Source organism: Mytilus californianus, unplaced genomic scaffold (genome assembly GCF_021869535.1).
Source record: "Mytilus californianus isolate M0D057914Y unplaced genomic scaffold, xbMytCali1.0.p SCAF_9, whole genome shotgun sequence".
Lineage (NCBI taxonomy): Eukaryota > Metazoa > Mollusca > Bivalvia > Mytilida > Mytilidae > Mytilus > Mytilus californianus.
In genome coordinates, this window is record NW_026262745.1 from 3,653,522 (window position 1) to 3,676,555 (window position 23,034).

Below are 23,034 nucleotides of genomic sequence, written 5' to 3' on the forward strand. Positions count from 1 at the left end.
TTAGGCTAATGCAGACTTAATGACTCATTAGACTAATGACACGTTCGTACAACCGGCTGCATACGAATTTCTTAATAATTTCTAAATTTATAAACGGAAAATTAAAAAAAAATATGTAATCAATCTAAAAAGACTATAATCTTTCTTAAAAGACTCTTGAAAAACGTATAGTGGGCTATAAAAAGCCCCGACATGAAAAATGTGAAATAATTCAAAACTAATTGCCTAATTTATAACAAAACAATTTACGCAAAACAAATATGACGGACACGAACAAACAACAACCTCTGTACTACAGACTCCCGACTTGGGACAGACACAAAAGAAAGTGGCGGGATTAAACGTGTTTGTTAGCGCCAAACCCTCCTCCTAACCGTGGACGTTGGTGTATCAACACAACTTTAGAACCTTAAGATTGTCAAACTAACTTGAAATATCATGATTTCGTTTTGTGCGAAGTACCTGCTTATTAGGTGCGTTTGTGTAAAAAAGACGTAGCGCAAACGGGAACTAGAATACAAGTAATGTAGTTTTTCATTGTTTGTTTATTCACTTTCTCAAATACAAACCAGTCAGTTATCTAAACATAATTTGTTTTTCAACACAAAAATAGTAATGTATTACCATATAACTAAAACCTTATGTAATATCATATGAATGCTTATAAAACAAGTTTATCATCACAATCAAAGCGTATATTCATTTATATGTTAAATACCACATATCATCGATATTTACAATAATAGATGTATTATCATGATTATAGGCAATATCTATGTGGTTAAAATTTCGCTCTCAATGACAAAATAAATCAACTTTAGTACTAAAACAATGATCACGAGCAATATCAACTGATTTTCGTCCATCATTATCAATCGTGTTAATATTCGTATCGTTGATCAATTATAGCGAATATCCGACGTTTTGATGCGCTGTCAAACATGCCTTATGTTACGGAATCTTACCAGCATTATCCTGGTGATTAACACTTGTTTATTCTAATCCGTTCAAACAAGACACATACTCCCTATAACCCAATTTTTTCACGACGTTAACAGCTATCTGATGTTTGTCTCCTTTCAAACGTTCCTTTAGATTAGTTACCAAATAATCACGAAATAATTTCCGGAATTTTGGTAAAGTGTGTTGGAAGCTTGAGAAAACAATTTCGGATTTTCCATTCTGTAGATCAGTCAGCAATCTTAGGAAAAATCTTAATTTTGATACTTCGGGGACCAAAATGTAAAATTTTGAAATATTTTCACCAGTTAATGTGAGCCGCACCCTCTCTTTTATCAGTGAGCTCTTGCCATGATCCAGAATAATATTTAATATATCTGGACCTACACAATGTGCAATCATTATGAACAGCTTTTCATGAAGACATTCAAACGAAGATTCATTGTCTAAGACATACAAGTCTTCCAACGCAGAAAAACACGACAACAGTACTGATTTTGATGGCCTTCCTGTATAACCGGAGATATCGGAGAGATTAAATAAATTCTCTAATACTCTATTGCATTCGTCGTTGTATGGATTAAGTACTATTTTGTCAACTTCATTTCCACGAATAACAAGAAAAGCCAACGCCAGGTACAAAGGATCATCTGCTGTTCGAAACTGCTTTATTTCTTCTGCTATATAATGGTAAGGAAATGTAAAATATTCGATCATATCGACATCATTCTGAACCTCATGAAATTTGGAACAAAGCGACGGGAAAAAATTGTACAACATAATCACTTCATTACTTATTCTATCTATATTTTCTGTTTCTGAATTAATACACCCCTTTCCAATGGTTTGTCTCTCCTCAAGGGTCAGTTTCAGATCATCCGATAACAAATTTACATGACAAAATGGTTCGATCGTCTCAATTGAAGTTACTGACCGATATATGTATGATCTACAGGTCATAACTACTTTTAAATCTATATTTCCTTTAAGGATATCTTTGATGGAACAACCCTGTTGAGACCACCAAATGATATGGTTCTGACTGACAGTATACCTTCCAAAAGCATCATCGATCAAAAAAATCTGCTTAGTATCTGCTGAAGAATATTTCAAAATATCACCTGGATCTGTAATTATCCATAAATCGTATTTCTCAAGGTTCAAAGCTGCGTGAAATGTGGAAGAAGATTTTCCACAACCAGCTGGTCCGGAAACAATCACAAACTGCTCTTGCCTAATTCTATTTAATATAACAGTAAATGCCGCTGTTTCAAAAAAATCATTAAATTGTATTTTCCACTCTTTTTTCCTTTTGATCTGCAAATCTAAAACAAATTATATCTATATGAAGTAGAGTAGAGTAGCATATGTTAAGTATATAATTTCACAAAGCAAATTAAACCAAACAATGTTAGTATTTAAAACGATGATTTATCAGATATGTTCCAGAAAAATGAAACATGTTTGTATTGCTTAATGGATGACCACATGATGTTCGGGCTGCAGAATTTTTAATTAGGTGATCGGTATCATATTTAATATAATGGTTTAATTGCCATTAAAAAATACAGCTTACTTCAATTATAATCAAAAATTGCTGTGTTTCATTTTACATTTGCATCGATGGTATTAAAACGCTGTATTATTCATTCGCCATTAAACGGTTAAGCTGGCAATTATTGTTTTGTAAATCTTAAACTCAAATGTTTTTTTTCCAACCTGTTAGACAATTTTTGAATGACCTCAACTTAAACCTTCAAAATAAACATAATCACGGAAAATTCTTGCTATAAAAGAAGACCGTAATTTAGAAATGTCATGTCACAAAAACCTTGTAACATATAATCTGGGTTTTTTTTTATACACTATGTTCATTGAAATCTTTAAGCAACTAGCTTCGATCGTACCAAGATGATACTTTTACTATAAAAATGCACGTTGGTCATTCTGGAATTATGTTTTATGCTCTACAAACTTTTATAGTAATACATAGTAATTAGTAATATGCATCAATAAATGAAACATATCAAATGCAGTTGTTTTAAAATTTATTTGTAAAATGTATGACTATGCAGTTTAAAAATACCTCGCGCACCATTTTACAAAGTAAGAAAAAAATATTTTAAATATCACAGAAAATGTATTCGGACGTGTTGTAATCTTCACATCCAGAGAACTAAAAGTTGGATTAGTCTTATTAAAAACTTGATGGATTTACCCGGTATTGATTGTTGCTATGCATATTGAGGACGAAAACAAAATTGCAATTATTACACTAGGTATGGTTTGCAAGGTAGGTCAACCAAGAATTTGAAACTATCAGGGAAAATTAAGGTATGCTAGATGGAGTCATAAATGTTGCCTTGTAACTGGCCACCTACATGAACGTACCCGTCAGAGAAACTGACAAGTCAGTTATTTAAAACACAACACATTTATAAAGTGTTAATTTATATATACTAACGTTCGTTTAATATTCCAGTCCTTCCTGAATTTAGTGTTTTAATAAATTCTTGGAAAACACCTTAAAAATCCACATCTTAAAATGATGTAAAGAGTAATATTTGTGGTATAAAATAAAAAAAAACTTATTTAAAGAATAACCCATGTGGAGAAAACAAAGTTATTTTCACTCATCTACTTCTTAAAATTGTCTTATTGATATAGATTGTTATATTAAGACAAATTACTTGAATTATCCTCTTAAATTTAATTATGAATTTCTATTTTTGTTGGACCAAGTGTCTCAATTGTGTCAACAATTATGCAAGTAACCACCCTCCATTAAATTGTAAAATGAACCTTCAATGAATATTGGAAATAAATGATTGATAACTAATAGAGATAAAAGGGCAATACATACGACTAACTTTTTCTTGCTTCTAGATCGTTAAAAGTGTAACAAAAATATGTTTTAAAAAGAACCTAAACATATGACTATTTGCGATTAAGCTGATAGTAACTTATATATTATGACTAACTACCTAGTATATCCTTTGGAATCTGGTTTTGTGACGAACAAATAACTCCCATACCTGAAATTAAAAAAATAAAACTGGTTTGTCCCTGTATATAAAAAAAAGTAAAATCACAAAAATACTGAACTCCGAGGAAAATTCAATCGGAAAGTCCCTAATCACATGGCAAAATCAAATGACAAAACACATCAAACGAATGGACAACAACTGTCATATTCCTGACTTGGTACAGGCATTTTCAAATGTAGAAAATGGTGGATTGAACCTGGTTTTATAGCGCTAAACCTCTCACTTGTACGACAGTCTTATCAAATTTCGTTATATTTACAACGATGCGTGAACAAAACAGACATTATAAATAAAATAGTCAAAATATGGGTACAGCAGTCATCAATGTGTTACAATATCAAAACAAACAATTATTTACAAAAAAATATATATGATACATGTACAAAATAAATCTTTTACATATATGAGCTGTACATAATTGAATTAGATTACTAAGGGTATATTCTCCATCTGGAGGTGTTCCTACTTACAGAAGGCTTATACACAAAAGAAGAAGCATAGGATTTGCATAATAAAAACCTCGTGAATAGGACTGTGGCATCATAACACTTTTTTCCACAGCATGCATTCAGTTTCAGCTATTGGTGTATAACATAGCATGAATAAATGCCATGAAAATCTCCGAACTAAAATCCTTAATTCAGTTCGAACATGAACTCAAATATTCCAGGGGCGGATCCAGAACCTCGATGTCTAGGGGAGGGAGGGAGGGGGGGGGGGCTCCATGAAATTAAAATTAGATAAATTGTATGTCTAGATATGTATAAATGCGAGCGTGGGTTGGGTTTAGGTGGTGACGGTGGTTGAAGGGGAGGGGGAGAGGGAGGGGGATCGGGTCTTCATTTTTGTATTTCTATATCCTTTAATTTTTTTTTACCATTTCACTCTATTCTGATTTTTCTGTCCATTGTGTTCTATTCTTTACTGTCCTTCGCCCCTTTATTCTGTTTTCTACATTTTCTGTCTCGTTTTTTTCTTCTTCTCCCTTATCTGAAAACCCCTTTCATACCCTCATACATGGTTATCTATTCATACACACAGAAGAAGAAGTATACTTAACAACAAAATTATTTTCATTTACCTGTGTATAATATGACGCAGTTTCAAAAGTGATGATTTTCTAAAAATTGTTTGAAATTTCACAGTGATATCATACTTTAACTTTGTTTAAACCTGTTTATTTACTTTTGACTTTAAGTATTAATCCCTTGTAATTTTTTATTAACTGTGTATTTGCATTCAGGTGTCACAGGTCAAATTTATTCGTTCATTGTGTGTTAATTTACGTTTTTTGATTGAGTTAAGCCTTCCAATTGATATTTTATAGTGTGTTTTTCTATGTTGTGATGTTATATTATTGTTTCAGAAAAGGGAGAAGGTTTGGTACCATTAAAACGTTTAATCCCGCTGCAAATGTTTGCACCTGTCCTAAGTCAGGAATCTGATTACAGTAGTTGTCGTCTGTTTATGTAGTTCATACGTGTTTCTCGTTTCTCGTTTTTATATAGATTAGACCGCTGGTTTTTCCGTTTGAATGGTTTTACACTAGTAATTTTTTGGGGCCCTTTATAGCTTGCTGTTCGGTCTGAGCCATTGCTCCGTGTTGAAGGCCGTACCTTGACCTATAATGGTTTACTTTTATAAATTGTAACTTGGATGGAGAGTTGTCTCATCGGCACTCATACCACATCTTCCTATATCTATATCCTTATACATGGTAATTGAAACAAGAAAATTATACATATATTACTGTATTATGTTATAAAGTAGATCTTATAAAAATACAATATCATTTTATATAATTGGCGCTCAGTTTAAAAAAAAAATGTTCCTGTATGTTATTGAAAAGAATAGTTTGTTGTTGAATAAAGTCCGAAAAAAAACTGTTCCGACAGAATAAAGCATTCCCAAGAAACCGTAAAACCGTAATGTAAAAATAAGAAGATGTGATATGATTGCCAATGAAACAACTCTCCATAAGAGACCAAATGACACAGAAATTAACAACAATAGTTCACCGTACGGCCTTCAACAATGAGCAAAGCCAATACCGCATAGTCAGCTATAAAAGGTCCCAAAATGACAAATGTAAAACAATTCAAACGAGAAAACTAACGACCTAATTTATGTACAAAATAATGAACGAAAAACAAATATGTTACACAGCAACAAACGACAACCACTGAATTACAGGCTCCTGACTTGGGACAGGCACATACAGAATGTGGCGAGGTTAAACTCGTTTGAAGGCGCCAACCCTCCATCTAATCTGGGATAGTGGTGTAACAGTACAACATAAGAACAAACTATAAAAATCAGGTGAAAAAGGCTTAACTCATCAGATGGAGACAAAAAGAAATACATCTAACAAAAACACAAAGTGGACGTGGACGGTTACTTATGCAACCACACAACAGAAAGACAGTAAGTACAGATCTGAGAGTACTCGCAGTTACTGACAGCTAGTTCAAAGCCAATAACAACTAATGACAAAAATCATGCATTTATTGCCTCATTCACACGTACATTTAATTCGAATTGAATTCGAATCGAATGCGAATCGAATTCGCTAATCGCGTTAACACACTCATTTTTTTTTATTCGAATCGAATTCGAATTGGCTAATTCGCATTATCCAATTTGCACTAGAAATGTGTTTAATTTAATGCGAAAAAGTTAATTCGCTTCAATTCGAATTAAACTGTGATGTGGACACTTTTTAAATTGTAATTCGAATTACCAGAATATGTGCTGGGACGGACAAATTAAAGGAATATTATCATTATTTCTCGATTCTTTAAAATTAAAAACGTATTATTTGTGACGTCATATGCAACGTCATTACTGTCTAACGGACGTTTCAACATCAGTATCACAATGTTTTCATATCTGAGTATCTGCGAGACCGAATTATCAAGATAGGGGTCTTCTGTTGTTGGAAATTGATTTTGAATATTGAAAGAACATCAAAGTTCCATGCATATAAAATTAGTTGCGCCGGACGCGCGTTTCGTCCATAAAAGACTCACCAGCGACGCTCTTGCCAAAACATTTGAAATAGAAGAGCATTGGAGAAAGGGGCAGATAATGTTTGTAATTTTCGCAAAATGTTCATATGTTTAATTAGTTTGCATGAATTGATGTAAACAGAGACTATACAATAAAATGTGCCCACAATACCTAGGTGAGACATTTTAATTTATTTTCAATGAATCTCATTCATATCGTTAGCTGATTGGTACTATCATCATTACGACGACGAGGGGGTTTTATAACGACTCATGAAGGTGTTGCATCATGGTCGGTTTTAATCGTTAAAATATCTGAAAAGTACTATATGAAAATCACAAATTAAATCCAGTTGGTATTTGGTGCTATAGAGAGAGTGCAAAATTAAACATTTTACTGATAAAAGTCACTTAAAAGAGCTCCGTGTGACATCAAGTATGTAATGATCGATCAACGCCATAAAATCATTTCACAAAAATATCGTGGAAAGTCCATTAAAGGTTTCAATTCACTTTACACCATCTCCGTTACGTTGTTGTTTATTATGGGGGTGGGGGTTACTTTGCGTAATCTTATATAAACATCTTTATTTTAGGATGGTTTTTAAATTCTTTAATGCAAAAACGAGCTGAAAGAATCGCGCAGTTAAAAAAAAAAAAAAAAAATTACAGCCTTTTGAGATCTTGCCTTTTACTTCAAATTTGATCCCATTACCTTCCATAAAAATCAATTGGTCATTCCATAAAGTTTTTTAAGAAGTGATAAATCTGGGGGAAATTTCAAAGATAAATCAAAAGATTTTTTTTTTTCGTTTTAAACAATGGTTCGTGCAAAATAACAGGAAAAACATGTTCTTGGAAAAAAATAGGAAAACCCTAGCCCTGTTATTAAAATGAGAAGAAAAAATGATTCCGATAAATGCCATATCAGACTAAAATATAATTCAGTACACATCCAACCTCCAATGGATTTAGTGTAAAGACATCATAAATAGTTAGAGAACAACATGACCTTGTGCAATGCCAAGATACAGGTATCGACATATTGTAGAGCCATGAATGTGCATATGTGTATACAAATAATATTTAGTTTGATCTTAATTTACTGATAACAAAATCAATATTAATACCAATAAAAACAATATTCAAAGACCTAATTACAGTGTTGAATTTATAACCTTTTAGGATAAGTTTATTTAAAGGATCGATAAGTTTACCCGGATCGTTTCCAAATTTCTGGGCTCGGTAAACAAGGTCTCCGTAAAAATGAGGATGTGCTATCCCGTTTGAAATAAGTTTTCTACAGGTACAACCAAATTTCAAAACCAAATCTTTATATCTATGGAAGAATTTAGTAAAGGTTTTAAGTAATTTGTGGTAACGAAATCCCTGACTTAATAATTTACCAGTAATACATAGATTACGTTCATTGAAATCCAAAACGTTACAACAGACACGGGCATAGCGAACGAGTTGTGATATATATAAACACCGTAAGATGGTGCCAAAGGAACATCACCGTCCAAAAAAGGAAAATTAACAATAGGGAACGAAAAATCGTCCCTTTTGTCGTAAATTTTAGTGTAGATAAATAAAGGCAACAGTAGTATACCGCTGTTCGAAACTCATAAATCGATAGAGATAAAAACAAATCCGGGTTACAAACTAAAACTGAGGGAACGCATCAAATATAAGAGGAGAACAACGACACAACAAAAACACAACATTAAAATGTAACACACACAGAAACGAACTATAATATAACAATGACCATTTTCTTGGTACAGGACATTTTAAGAAAAAAAAAAATGGTGGGTTGAACCTGGTTTTGTGGCATGCCAAACCTCCCGCTTTTATGGCAACGTCAAACACAACACCAAAACGACAACATCACATGACAGGACCACAATACAAATAAATGGGAGAACATATAGGACAAAGAAACACACGAATAATAGCTAACAAAAGGTACTAGGCTTAAAATTCAATACGCCAGACGTGCGTCTCGTCCACACAGGACCAACCAGTGACGCTCAGATGAAAAAAGTTTGAAAGCCAAAACAAGTACAAAGCTGAAGAGCACCGAGGACCAAAACTTCCAAAAAGTTTCGCCTAACACGGCCAGGGTTTTCTGCCTGGGACAAGAACATCATTATTTAGAATAATTTATAATTTAGCAAACAGTAAATTTTATAAAATGACTATATAATAGATATACATGATAAAACCGAAGCGGGGACTAACTACAGAATAAAAACGGATACATTACATAAAACAACTTAATTCAACACATAAAAATACACAGCCGAGTTAGCCAAAGCCTCAACGCACATAGAGTTTCCCGTGTAAAACTGAAATATCTTAATCTAGGAAAGGACAGTTATTACCGTTTATATTTGATTTATTTAAAGTAAGTTCCTTTGGGGAAATTTCGGTAGTATATTTAGAAAATTCTTGATTATTTAACGAAAAAATATCATCAAGATAACGGTAAGTGTTGTTGAATTTATCAATTAAATGCAATTTAGACGGGTCTTTACTGAGTTTGGTCATAAACTGTGATTCATAACAGTACAAGAACAAGTCTGCTATTAAAGGGGCGCACTTGGTGCCCATAGAAATACCTACAACCTGTCGATAAACTTTATTGCCGAAACGTACATAAATATTTTCAAGGAAAAAATGAACAGCTTCAATCATCTCATCACACCTCCAGTAAGTATATCTAGCATATTTACCTTTCTCATTAGAGAAGAAGGTTTTAAAGAGTTGCAGCAAATAAATTTGCATTCAGATTTACCAAACGACCATTTAATTAAATAGGAAAACTTTTGTTTGATAAGATTGTGTGGAAGTGTAGTTTAAAGAGTTGAAAAGTCAAAACTATGTGAGTGTTTTGTTTTAAAGATATATTCCATATTCTTGACACTGAACATCTTTTTGTACCTATTCTTTAAAGACTGATTTTAGTTGGTCATTTCTTTCCTGGTCAGCATATTTTGTACATGTCAATCGATCTTAATCTTGCAATATTGCTTTGGAATCCACTATAAATATTCGTATTCCAATCAGCATTTACATGTAGTTTACATAATTAACATTACACATATATTTCAAAATTTACACACACATGGATAAGTTGTCATATATACATCACGCATGTTGAAGCTGGGATTAATTAACGGTCAGTTAGAGAAGTCAAATCAAACTGTGATTAAATTTTCGCTCTAGATAATCAGATTCAGTAGCAATAAAATTATGTTAAAAAGATTTTGGTGATCCCGACTGGGGAGGGGGGCACGTGTCCCTTGTCCCCCCGGTAAATCCGCCACTGCATAACTCTCTAAAAACCTCAACTTTAAAAGCAGTTGCATACTTGGGGTAGAATGTTATTATATTAAAACATCTTTGCAATTAAATGAACAGAATACCATCAGTATGATCAGCAATGCGGTAATAAAATCAATACAATAAAAATAATATGCTTCGCTGGGGCGCAGCTTGATACGACCGCAGAGGTCGAACCCTGAACAGTTGGGGCAAGTATGGACACAAAATTCAAGCTTGATACAGCTATGACTTTGGATTGTCATTAAATATTTGACACAGCATAGGTTTCTGACACAGGATGAATGTGGTGTAAGAACTGGAAAAAATTTAATTTACCTATTATGGTGGAATATCCATAAACTAAATTGTTTGTTAATTTCAATATATCAAAGAATATGTAGAATTCAATGTTTGATGTAATGTAATAAAGTTGAAATTTGGACCGTTTTTGTTCAATGTGGACCAATTTGGTAACATGTATAAATAATCAAAAATCTAAATACATGGGAGCCCATTTAAATACATCATAAAGGTATTAAAATAGAAAGTGACATCATAGTCATGGCTAAAAATAAACAAAAATCCTTAATCAGCAACATTTAAAGTAATATCTAAAAATAAAATTCCTTTGTAACCATAAAAGCCCATTTAAATACATCATAAAGATATAAAAAATAGAAAATGACACCATAGTCATGGCTAAACATAGCAAAAAACCCTTAATCAGCATCATTTAACAGTAATATCTAAAAATGGAAATTACATCATAAAGGTATTAAAATAGAAAATGACATCATAGTCATGGCTAAAAATAAACAAAATCCGTAATCAGCATCAGCAACATTTTATAGTAATATCTAAAAATAAAATTCCTTGGTAACCATAAAAGCCCATTTAAATACATCATAACAGATATTAAAATAGAAAATGACATCATAGTCATGGCTAAACATAGCAAAAACCTTAATCAGCATCATTTAACAGTAATATCTAAAAATAAAAATTTCTTTGCAACCATAAAAGTAAAATAGAAAATGACATCATAATCATAGCTAAAAATAAACAAAAATTTTTTTTATTGGCAAATTTTAAATGGTGTTTATTATACTAAAACAATAAATTTGCAACCATAAACATGATAAAACCCCATTTAAACACATCATAAAAGTATTAAATAATTCAACTACATCATAAGGCTATAAAAATAGAAAATGACTTCATAGTCAAGGCTAAAGGTAAACAAAAAACCTTCATCAGCAAAATTTTATATTGGCAAATTTCCAATGAAGTTTATTACACTAAAATTGTTGGCAAATTTCCAATGCATTTATTAACAATAAAGTTATTGGCAAATTTCCAATTTACATAATTTAAAAGCAGTGTAGATGAGATATTTAAATGAGTTTGAATTACCAACCTTACACTGCTTTTAAATAATGTTCTTTACTCAATTATTTGTCTATTAAAATGGAAACCCTTGTTTTTTAACCTTTTTTCCCCTTATTCCTTAAACATTAGAGCCATAACCCCCCCAAAGCCAATTATTACTTTCCAATGTAACCTAAATTTCCAATATACATAATTTTAAATTTCAGTTCCTCATGATATATAACCGTATCATTATTATTTTCTTTCATATATAAATCTGAAACAACCATCTTTAAATGGAAAATTTTAAAGAAAAAAAAAGGAAAAAAAAAATCCTACCCCCCACACATTTTTTCAACCCCCTTTTGATTCATCATCCCCCACCTCAATCACAACCTTCAATTTGTGGTATGGTATATTGCAATACAATTTCACAGAGATCCATACAATTGAACACAAGTTTTTGTTGCAAACTAAAAAAATCCTTATTTTCGACCAATATTTGGCCCCTTATTCATAAATGTTTGAGCAATTAACCCCAAAACTCAATTCCTACTTTCTCTTCGTGATAAAAAATAACTAACTTAAAATGTAAATTTTAAACAAAAAAAAAGGAAAAAAAAAAAATTACCCCTTTTTTGACCCCCGCCCCCCTTATGATTCATCACCCCCACCCCCTTTCCCCCCAAACCAAGCTCAATAACAGCCTTGCCTTTGTGGTATGGTACCTTGTAATACAATTTTAGAGAGATCCATACACTTGAACACAAGTTATTGTCTAGAAACTAAAAAATGCTTATTTTAAACCCCTTTTTAGGCCCCTTATTACTAAACGTTTTGGGCAATTACCACAACACTCAATTCCAGCTTTCCCTTTGTGAAATGGAACCTTGTAGTAAAATTTCAGAAAGATCCATACACTTACACACAAGTTATTGTCATGAAACTAGAAAAATGCTTGTTTTTTGCCCCCTTTTTGCCCCTTATTCCTAAAATTTTGAGGCAATTAACCCCAAAATCAATCCCAGCATTGACCCTTAGTGATATGGAATCTTGTGGTACAATGTCAAAGAGATCCATATGCTAACACACAAGTTATGTCTGGAAGTTACAAAAATGCTTATTTTCGGCCCCTTTTTGGCCCCTAATTCCTTAACTGTTGGTACCATAACCCTAAAATCAATCCCCACCTTCCTATTGTGGTATTGAACCTTATGGTAAAATTTCATAGAGATCCATTCACTTAAACTAAAGTTAGAGTGCAAAAACCATTGTGTATTCGGACGACGACGCCGGACGACGACGACGACGACGACGACGACGACGACGACGACGACGCCAACGTCATACCAATATACGACCTCAAAATTTGTTTGCGGTCGTATAATGAGCAGATTTCCTGTCAGTATTGTACACAATGCGGTAATAAAATCAATACAATGAGCATATTTCCTGTCAGTATTGTTCGCAAGGTGGTAAGAAAAGTTTTTGCAATGAAATTAACAGATTACCTATCAGCAATGCGGAAACGAAAATCATTATCTTGACAAGTCCAATGAATATGCTGAGTACAACTCTAAGCATCGAACTTGACTTCTTGATACCTGCAAGATATACATTTAACAGCAGAGCTAAAGAATGTTAGAAGAAAAAATGATGATCTATTATATTTTTTTTCTTTTATTCATACTTCAGAGGTACCTTCTAAAAGAACTATTATATCTTTATCTTCACAATGTTAACTTTATGCGATTGTTAAGACAACAAAACAAATAGAAATTATATGATATAATTTTTATGATAATACACGTTTCGTAGCCATGTTTTTAGTAACTGTTACACTTTCTCATCTCTTAGATGAATTTTACTATTGTTTTTCGTTCCCTTTTGGAAATATAGCTAGCTCTTCACAAGTTTGGGTACTTATACGTCCTTTGGGTTTAATGTATTTGGCTTTTAGCGTTCCTGTTGAAAGTTAATCTAGAAAAGTGCTTCGGACTCCTACAATTTTATAAAGTGCTAGTTTTGTTTATAGCACTGGGTCGATATATCTGCTGGTTGAGTATTAGACCCCGATGGTATAATCAGCTCAGTAGTCAGTGCTTCGGTACTGACATGATTCATAGCTTACATTTCTTAAAGTTTTAAGTAGATAAATTAAGAAATTATGAAGAAACTAAAGTTCCAACACGATCAGGATAAGTTGACATTAAATGTAATTGGCTATTATTTGTCGGTCCCTTTTGGATATATAATAATAGCTCCTCTCTTGTTTCGGTTCTTATACATCTTTCGGTTTCAATGTTTTGGCAAAGAACGTTCCTGATGAAGGTGAATACAGAAAAGCGCTTCGGACACATATATATAATTTGTATGTATAGTACTATTTTCAGTATCTGTGCTTGGAAATAGGTATTGACATATAAACAAAGTGAGAACAGAATATTTTGTTTTCGTTTTTGTGATCTGCTTTTTCTTAATATATCGTCGATGATTGCAAGTTCGTTATGCTTGCAAGCTCGTGACATTTGGGGATTTCCATTTTATTCGTGACGTCATGCATAATTATCATCGGCAACGTGCTACTTCAAAAAAACTTAATTGGATATTTTTCATTGCATTTTCACTAATATCGGCTTGAAAAAGAGAAGTTGTGTATGTTCTTGCATATTATTTGTTTAAACATTTATTTCCACTATTACTGTTTATTCCTCTCCTAGAATTTCGTTGAATTCTTGGGAAAATCCTTTCAGCAATGTTATTGACATCTTAACAATGAGTCATCATCTATTTTTAGGTTATGTGGCGCTCTTTTCCCTTTTTTAAGGCCAAGAGTATTATTTTTAAAGTCTGTATGTGAGATGAGTTTCTAAGATCAGAAAAGGATTTGATATATTTTGATAAAACCAAACCTGCCGAATATTGGCTCGTAAAAGTAATTTAATCCTATGTCATTTAATGCAAATTGAATGAAAAAAATACTTTAATGCATTAATGACATTGTGACATCGTTATAGTTATCTTAAACATGTTTAAAGTGTAAATCTGGACTTTCCAATTGACCATTGAAAGTCACGTGTAAAAATTAGAATAATTGTTGTAGGGAGAATAAAAAAGTTAGTATACCCCAATTTCTCTTTTTTTCGAGATATTCATTTGTTATTTGATCTCAAATTTATTCTGTAATGTTCAAATACATAATACAATAGGCCTGACCTATATATTGTTGCAAATGCGCAAAAGCCACCGTCCAAGACAAAGGTCACGAACTTACAAGCATGTCTACTTATTTTACGGAATCTGGTCACAATACGAAACATAGACAGATTGACCATGTTTCTGAAGCTACATGTCAATTAAGTGTATCAGACTGTTTGCAAATAAGTAAAGAATATTTACATTCACAGTGGATAATATTTGCTCCAAGGTTGTGAATTTTTCTTCCGTTAAGAGTTAGGGTAACGAACTTCCAATCATCGAGGATAGTTTCTATGGTTTTACATCTTATTTTCAGTTTTCATCATTTATATCGAGAAAGTTACACTGTTATCACTTACAACGCAAATAATATGTGAATAAGAAATTATTGTTTGTTCATATTCATTTACAAATTTTAAAAATTTCAACGACTAAATATGAATAAGGTCTCATTGCATTTTTTGTGTACACGTGTATCAATTCTTTATTTTTAACATTCCTTGTATGATTATATTGACAACTTGCATTATAATTAATCGAAAGAAAAATATCGGCAATAAATGAAATTAAGTTTACCTTTTTCGTTATCTCTCTTTGAGATTTGCATTAATGGCCTTTCTTTGTCTCTGTTAAATAGAAGATTATAAGAATAATCGAAAGACATTCTATATAGTTACTGTGTTAGAATAAAAAGGCAAACATAAAAATGGACAAATTAACTTTGATCGTAAGTTATACTAAAATGTGTATGACTTACGAGTGTTTTTACTCTTAAGAATTTTTGTGAAAAGACCCGCAGAGTATTAGTATATCTTAACTTTGCTTTCGGAATGCATTGTTCAAGATAAACTAAGTATAGTATGCAACAAGTCAAAATATAAGTTATATATATATAAAAATAATAGGATAATAAGAATAAAAGTCAAACATTATCCTATAAATGACGATGAACTCTATATATTACCGCAGCGTTGTCAAAATTCACGGTAAATATTAATCAGCCTGGTATTGAATTCTGTTTTCTCTTTTTAAACTAGGTTACGAGTAGGATACATGATATAAAGACAAACGATAGCACCTACGTAGAACGATACTCGAACTTATAACAACAATGCATTGAAAAAAGAGGAACAAGAAATATCCCACTCAAATAGACTTTCTATGTTTCAAAATGTAATGTAATGTAATATAACAGAATAGGGAGTTTTGTTGTTGTTGTTATTGTTTAGGTAGGGGCGGGGGTTTCACCTACTAAATGCATGTTTAAATGTCCCGCCTACGATAGTAGAGGGCATAATGGTTTCAGGTCAGTGAGTTTGTCCGTCCATCAGTCCATTCCATATGAAATTGAACTGAACATTGAAATGTGGTTGTGAGTATCAAACTAAAGTTTTCGTTTAAGGTACAATTTACTATGAAGTTGTTGTCAACGTCATTTTTAAAATTAGGAGAATTATTCATTATAATGTGAACTTGCACAAATACGTGTCAAAGTAAAGTTCGAACAAGATGTCACAGCTCACTGAACATGGAAATGGGATATTACGTATCAGATTATCTTTTGGTTATGGTAGTTTACCATGAAGTGTAAGTCATCTCGATTTGAAACTTGGTACACATGTTTATTATTACGTGAACTTGAAACTATATGCAAATTAGTATTGACTCATGTTTCGTAATTCATGCACTGAACATGAAAATGTGACAGCGCGTGTGGTGCGTTGTTTTCTAAAGATTCATATTCTTTAAATCAACAATTTTTTACAATTATTGAAAATAATAATTACTGAACCTGCCTAGTATCTGTATTATCTGGAATCATACTGCAAGTTGATTTCATACTCCAATTTGTCAAGTGTATACAATTATAGTCTGAAACATTCTTAGAATGATGAAATAAATATAAAAAAAATCTTACTATTTTTACTTCTTCAAAAGAATTAATTGTAAATTGTTTCTTCAATTTGAAAATAAAAGTGTAATAATGAATTTCCATCTACTGGTATGGTATAAAATAGTCTCTACTGTGGCATATGATTATTTATATACAAACAACAAAGAGTAGATGACAAACGCACATACCAATACAAAAAGATGAATTGTTTTAAAAAATATTCATCCTGCAATCAGCATAAACTATGTCGATTTGAACAACTAAATTAAAACCTTAAAGTGCCAGGTGTAAATTACAGGATTACAACAATATAATATAACGACATTGTCGGAAATATAAAATTCATTTGTACTCGATACGAAACAAGAACTTATATATATTTTCCGACTTGTATATTTATTTACCTGGAGTCAGTACAAAACCATATGGACACTGTTTTTGGTAACACGAACAATCTTCCTTTGATGATTCACAGTAGCAAGCATACTTTGGCTTCTTGATGAAATCATAGCCTTTGCTATAATCACAGCGACATTGTCTATCGGTTTTGGTAGTACCATTGTCGTGAATAACTTGTCCTTCTGCATTGCAGGGATTCTTTTTAAATGCGCAGGTGGAACTACCATTCGTCCAATATTTGAAGGGTTGATATATATCATGTTCACAGTCGACGCCTTGAATGCCACCTACAATTACTACTTTATGACCTAGAAATGATTTGAAAAAAGTTCATTAACTGGATGGTTAGAGTATTTTTTGCGGCATTTGATATTTGGTTAGAGTTTGTTTAGGCAAAGTTATACGTGTCAATTGGTCTTATGTGTATGTTCTTTTTTTTCTGTTAACCTTTCGTTACTTTTGCTTTGCCTTGTACGTGTATTGTCCGCTAGATTTCCCTCTTGACATAACTAAGTAATTCCTTCCTGTTAATTGCTATATAAAGTCATATGGAAGTAAATGGAAATACAAAATTAATGTCCTGTATAAGACTTTTATCTTATTAATAACATAATACTCCAACTGTGACATAAGGTGGAATGTAGTATGGTTTACGTTCAGTGGACGTTTCATGTAACAAATCAAAACCAGAAATATCAGCTCAAAATTGAAATAAAGAATTTCACTGCACCTTTGATAAGAATACGAAATACAGAGATATACTTAATTCCATGGTACAAACTAATGTCCATTGATGAATATGTAAAACAATGAATGTGTAGTAAAACGGCATTCGTTTTAACAATCTTGTAGACAATACCGTATAAATGTTTTTTTACTAGAACTCTTTAATTTTGTACTATCATCTAATATATGCTCAAACCTGCAGAATCAAATGTAGGGGTTTCCTGGCATATTTCTGTATATTTTCTATTGTTGTCGTCATATAAACAGTAATATTGGTCTGTAAAATTACAAGCGGTCTTTGCTCTTTTAAACCATTGCGATGTACTTGGACAGAAGAATTCGATGCAGATATTAAGAGGAAAAGAAGCGAATCCAAGGTGCATAAGCAATAATAAATGCATCTGTAAAACATAAAGCTATTTGAAAATATGCATTTAAAAGAATCCCAATAGCAGTCATATGAATCCCAACCGACGAGATTATTAGGTACAGCAACAGCTTAATTAGCTTGTAATTTCAAAATTATACTGCGAAGCGTAAGTGTCATGGCAAGGAACATGAAAAACAACTATATATCAAATGGGCCATGGTAGACATTTTAGATCTACGACAAAGTTTCAAAGTCCAGAGAAATTAATAAATGTCGATTCAAAAATAAGTTTTGCTATACTTTATTAGGATTCGACAATACATATAACATATTCTATTTTATATTAATATTGTAAATAAAGCTATTACTAGTAATTTAAACGACGAGCAATCAGTAAACAAATTAGTACACTATTTATAAAGAGTTGGAATATTAAACCATATATAACCAGAACTGTAACAATAGTTAACAGTGCGTGTAAGCGATCTCTTTCCCAGCAACCAGGGATGAAACAAGGACAGTAACTGAAAGTTAGAAAAAAAAAATGTGCCGGGATAACACAAATGCTCCAACTTCTTGTCATATTTCTAGGATCGTAAATCCGTGAAAAAATATAAATATAAGTCTTCGACATAATGCACGAATCCGATCTGTAAATGTATAGCTGTTCACTAAAGAATGATTCAGCTCATTATTTACTGGAATAACAAACAAGAAATAATGACCGAAAAATTTTTGCATTTCGGAAGGACAGATTGACGGATTAATAGAAGAAGGAGATTGGTAGAAAGACGAAATTACAGACATTGGTTTTACAATTTTCCACAGCAAATGAGTGGCGCGGAGGCGTTTGGGGTTGATAAAACAATAAATTTTGTTGATGTATCTATCGCAAACGATGGAACGTTAAACACATTTTCATACTTACAGCTGACAAACGCTGACAGACAGGCACTAATGAGAGGTAGGGTCAATTTCCTTTAAATCTATTTCACACCCGGGCAATTTTTCAAAAAAACATCCTTTAATCTTTACATAAATTTACAGTTTAATAAATTGGTAAATTGTTTTAAAGGTTTTCATAACATTTTAGCGTATTTTCGGAACTTGTAACCAAATTATCCCTTCCTAAAGAAGACTCAAAACTGCAATATTGATAGACTTTGGCGAAATGTGAGAAACTATAAATTCTAATAATAAATAAATAAGCTTTAACTATAGGCGGCATGGTTTACAAAACAAGGACATAAAATAAGCTCTATTTAACTTTTAACCGACATAAAACAATTAAAAAAAATGTATAAAGGCACTCTTAACCAAAACCAAACTTCTATTTGGTTTAGTATACTAATGTTAGCCTAAAAAGAGATGTTTCATCAATGAATGGGATAAATACCATTTCATGATAGAGTTGAAATTGCAATATTTGGACTGAATTTCTGCCTTTTTAAATATTTTTCATTTAACGGCCGTTTCTGTCTTATTCATATTTTCGGTTTTTATATATATCGCCTTATTGTTCGCTGGCTTATTGTTCGCTAGTTATTGTTCGCTAGCTTCAGCTTTAAATGCAACATTTTACACAAACATATAACAATGTCAATATTGTCGAACAATTTGTACAACATGTCAAACATTTTGATTCTATGGCATGGAAATATGTAACATGATCTATTTCTTATTATACTGACTTTGAACTAGCTTTGACTATGAGTTCTCTTATATCGGTGATTTGAGTCTATTGTTTTTATGTTATTAGTTGTTTTTATATGCTTCGTACGGACATATTGAGTTTGCAACTGATTTTTACAGTGTGCTTTTATGTTGTGCTGTTACACCACTGTCCCATTTCGGGGCCTTTTAATGCTGACTATACGGTTTTGGTTTTTCTAATTGTCGAAGGCCGTACGGTGACCTATGATTGCTTTTATCCACGTGCTTTGAAAAGTGAATAGTTGTCAGATTGGCAATCATATCACATCTCCTTATTTTATGTAGATTCAGATTCAATATTTTATTAAAGTCTCACCACATACAATTACATATATTTACACAATAAAATATTCATACAGGTACATAAAACATACATGTATAACAACAAACTTTAAATTCACATTGTATGTGCCAATCTTAAAAGATTTATGAGAGACTGTACAAGCAATACTGTTAAAAAATAATTAGATATTGTACATATTATATATAATATATATTTGCTTATGAATATCATTAAAATACAGCATAATCAATGATATAAAAAACCATTTCTTCTGATTAAAATGCTATAGCAGGTTCTGGCGACACTTTCAAAAACTTTATCATTACGTATTAGATACACCTTGAGGATGTTGGCCCGAATGGGTGTATCTAATTTACACCAATATATTATTGTCAATGCAGAATGATAGTTTTCAATAACTTACGAAGGGGTCTTTCCGCAATTTGATCATATGTTATTGAAAAGCATGATAAATGCAGAGTATCGCATTTCATTTAACGACATATTGGTGTAAATATATTTAAATATGAAGAGACCACCAGTATTGTATACAAGTATCGACAAGTTTTTTTTCTATTTAGAAGAAAAAATAACAAGAAGTGTTTTCAATATTTTCCTCATAAAATTTACATTTATTTATTGATTTTTGCTTATTGTGCATAATTTTTTATACATGAACTAAAAAAGGTTGACCGAAATTACAGTTGTTTAAATGTAAGCAGTGTGAGGAATTTTTAGAGAATGTTATTAAATGATTTCCGGAAAACCTTTTGATTCGAAATTGGGTCATCGTTCTTGTGAAATGCTGAACAGTATAAAATATTTTAAAAATGCATAAAATCCAAATTCTGCATAAACTTGTTAAAAAATTAACTGGGGGTATAAAGGTTTGGATATTAATTGTTACTTTGCATCAGCGTAATCAATATATTATTGTACTGAGTAACAATGGAAATAATGCCTGGAAAGAAAATGATCAAATGGATTCATCAAGGACCAAACTGACTATCGTTCAATTAGTGATTCTATGTTTTCCGAAAGAGTGTTCTTAATAAAAAGCAAGTATATTAATAGCTTGATCAAAGGAATTATAATAAACATTATAAACACTTACCTGTAGTTTTGTCAGGTGACATACTATTTTATTTTTTAACATAGACAAGTATACACGTCACAATAGTAAATACACCCACCCGTTTCTTCTGTTACTTTGTATCTCACGTAAAGGACAGGTAGCAAAAACGAAAGAAGAAAAAATACCGAAAATTTGGAAATAGCTTTTGTTGAGCTTGAACAAAATAACAAATTTCACATATATCACCAGTTTTTATTTTAACAGTATATATTCTAAAATCATATATAAAACATCATTTGTGTTGATTAAATGTTGTTTTATATAACATTCATCATAAACAGTCTGCAAAAGTGAGAACAAAACATCATTAATCATAAGAAAGAGGGTTGAGATCTCAGTAAACATGTTTAACCCCGCCGCATTTTTGCGCCTGTCCCAGGTCAGGAGCCTCTGGCCTTTGTTAGTCTTGTATGGTTTTTAATTTTAGTTCATTTATATGTTTTAGAGTTTAGTATGACGTCCATTTTCACTGAACTAGTACACATTTTTGTTTAGGGGCCAGCTAAAGCTCGCCTCCGGGTGCGGGATTTGCTCGCTGTGTTGAAGACCCATTGGTGGCCTTCGGCTGTTTTTTGCTCTTTGGTCGGGTTGTTGTCTCTTTGACACATTCCCCATTTCCATTCTCAATTTTATTGATGAGTTTTAGATAATCGGTATTCAAATTACATTAAATTGTCATGTAGATTATATCTACCCTTATACTGGAAATATGGGAGGTTCATTTGAGATATTCCGCCCAATAAATGTTTATGCAATCGTTATAATTATATGATTGCCAATGGGACAACATTCTATCAATGTTGGGACATTGAATAAAAAAACAAAAACCAAACACATAAAAATTAAAAATTAAAACATGCACCCCCAGCCCCCTTCCCCCCCTAAAAAAAAAACAACAAACAAATAAACAACAAACAAATAAACAACAAACAAATAAACAACCGTACCTTCATTTGTGGATGCAAAATGCTATTGTATTTTTACAGAGCTTACAGCAATACATATATTAATATACAATATATGTACATTGTCGGAAAATATAAAATTTATTTGTATGAGCTTTAGAAACAGGACGAAAAGCGAGGCTCGCCGAGCTTTTCTCCTGTTTCGTAGCGAGTACAAATACATTTTATATTTTCCGACAATGTACATATATTGTTTTTATCCTGAAATTAACACCCAAAACTTGAAACTTTAGTTGTTAAAATCTAAATCATTGTCTCTAATCATTCAAAGAAATCGACATAGTTTAAACGCGGACCGCGAAGAGGACCCCAAAATGAATTGGTACGCAAAAAATAATATTCACAATACCGCTTGCTCAACATGGAAGCGGGGTAACAGGAGACTTTATTTGTACAAGTATAAACTCATCATAGATACCAACTAAATTATGTACGCCTGACGCGCGTTCGTCTATAAAATACTTATCAGTGTATAGACTTATCAGTGATGCTCGCATAAAAAAAATAAAAATAAAAACAAAATAAAGTGAAAGGGCATTGAGGGCCCAAAAAATCGAAAAGTTTTTTTTTTTCAAAAACAGCCAAGGTAATCTATTTTCCTTGGGTTGGAAATCCTTAGTATGTCGAAAATTTCGAAG

The 23,034-nt window shown here is 32.0% G+C and overlaps 1 protein-coding gene across 2 annotated transcripts; it reads right to left on the minus strand.

The window, feature by feature from the left end:
• Window positions 1–527: 527 nt before the first annotated feature.
• On the minus strand, window positions 528–21,490 carry LOC127714293 (uncharacterized). 2 transcript variants are annotated; one of them, XM_052220352.1, is made up of 8 exons: window positions 21,411–21,490; window positions 18,127–18,331; window positions 17,210–17,512; window positions 16,708–16,783; window positions 15,488–15,537; window positions 13,225–13,317; window positions 3,945–3,995; window positions 528–2,285 (listed from the first exon to the last, which is right to left on the minus strand). In XM_052220352.1, exons 1-8 carry the CDS (start codon window positions 21,450–21,452, stop codon window positions 994–996), a joined length of 2,112 nt encoding a protein of 703 aa, XP_052076312.1. In that variant the 5' UTR covers window positions 21,453–21,490; the 3' UTR covers window positions 528–993. The 2 variants fall into 2 exon arrangements, with proteins under 2 accessions (XP_052076312.1, XP_052076313.1); XM_052220353.1 differs by lacking the exon at window positions 18,127–18,331 and having other exon boundaries at window positions 21,411–21,484.
• Between the last annotated feature and the right edge of the window lie 1,544 nt (window positions 21,491–23,034).

Excerpts from the sequence above, each read along its gene's own strand:
- LOC127714293 (XM_052220352.1), bottom strand. The coding sequence starts at position 21,452 with ATGTTAAAAAATAAAATAGTATGTCACCTGACAAAACTACAG. Across the intron at positions 15,538-16,707 it reads CCAGATAATACAGATACTAG|AGACAAAGAAAGGCCATTAA; the intron begins GCAGGTTCAGTA and ends TCTATTTAACAG. Across the intron at positions 3,996-13,224 it reads CGTTTCCGCATTGCTGATAG|GTATGGGAGTTATTTGTTCG; the intron begins GTAATCTGTTAA and ends TTTTAATTTCAG.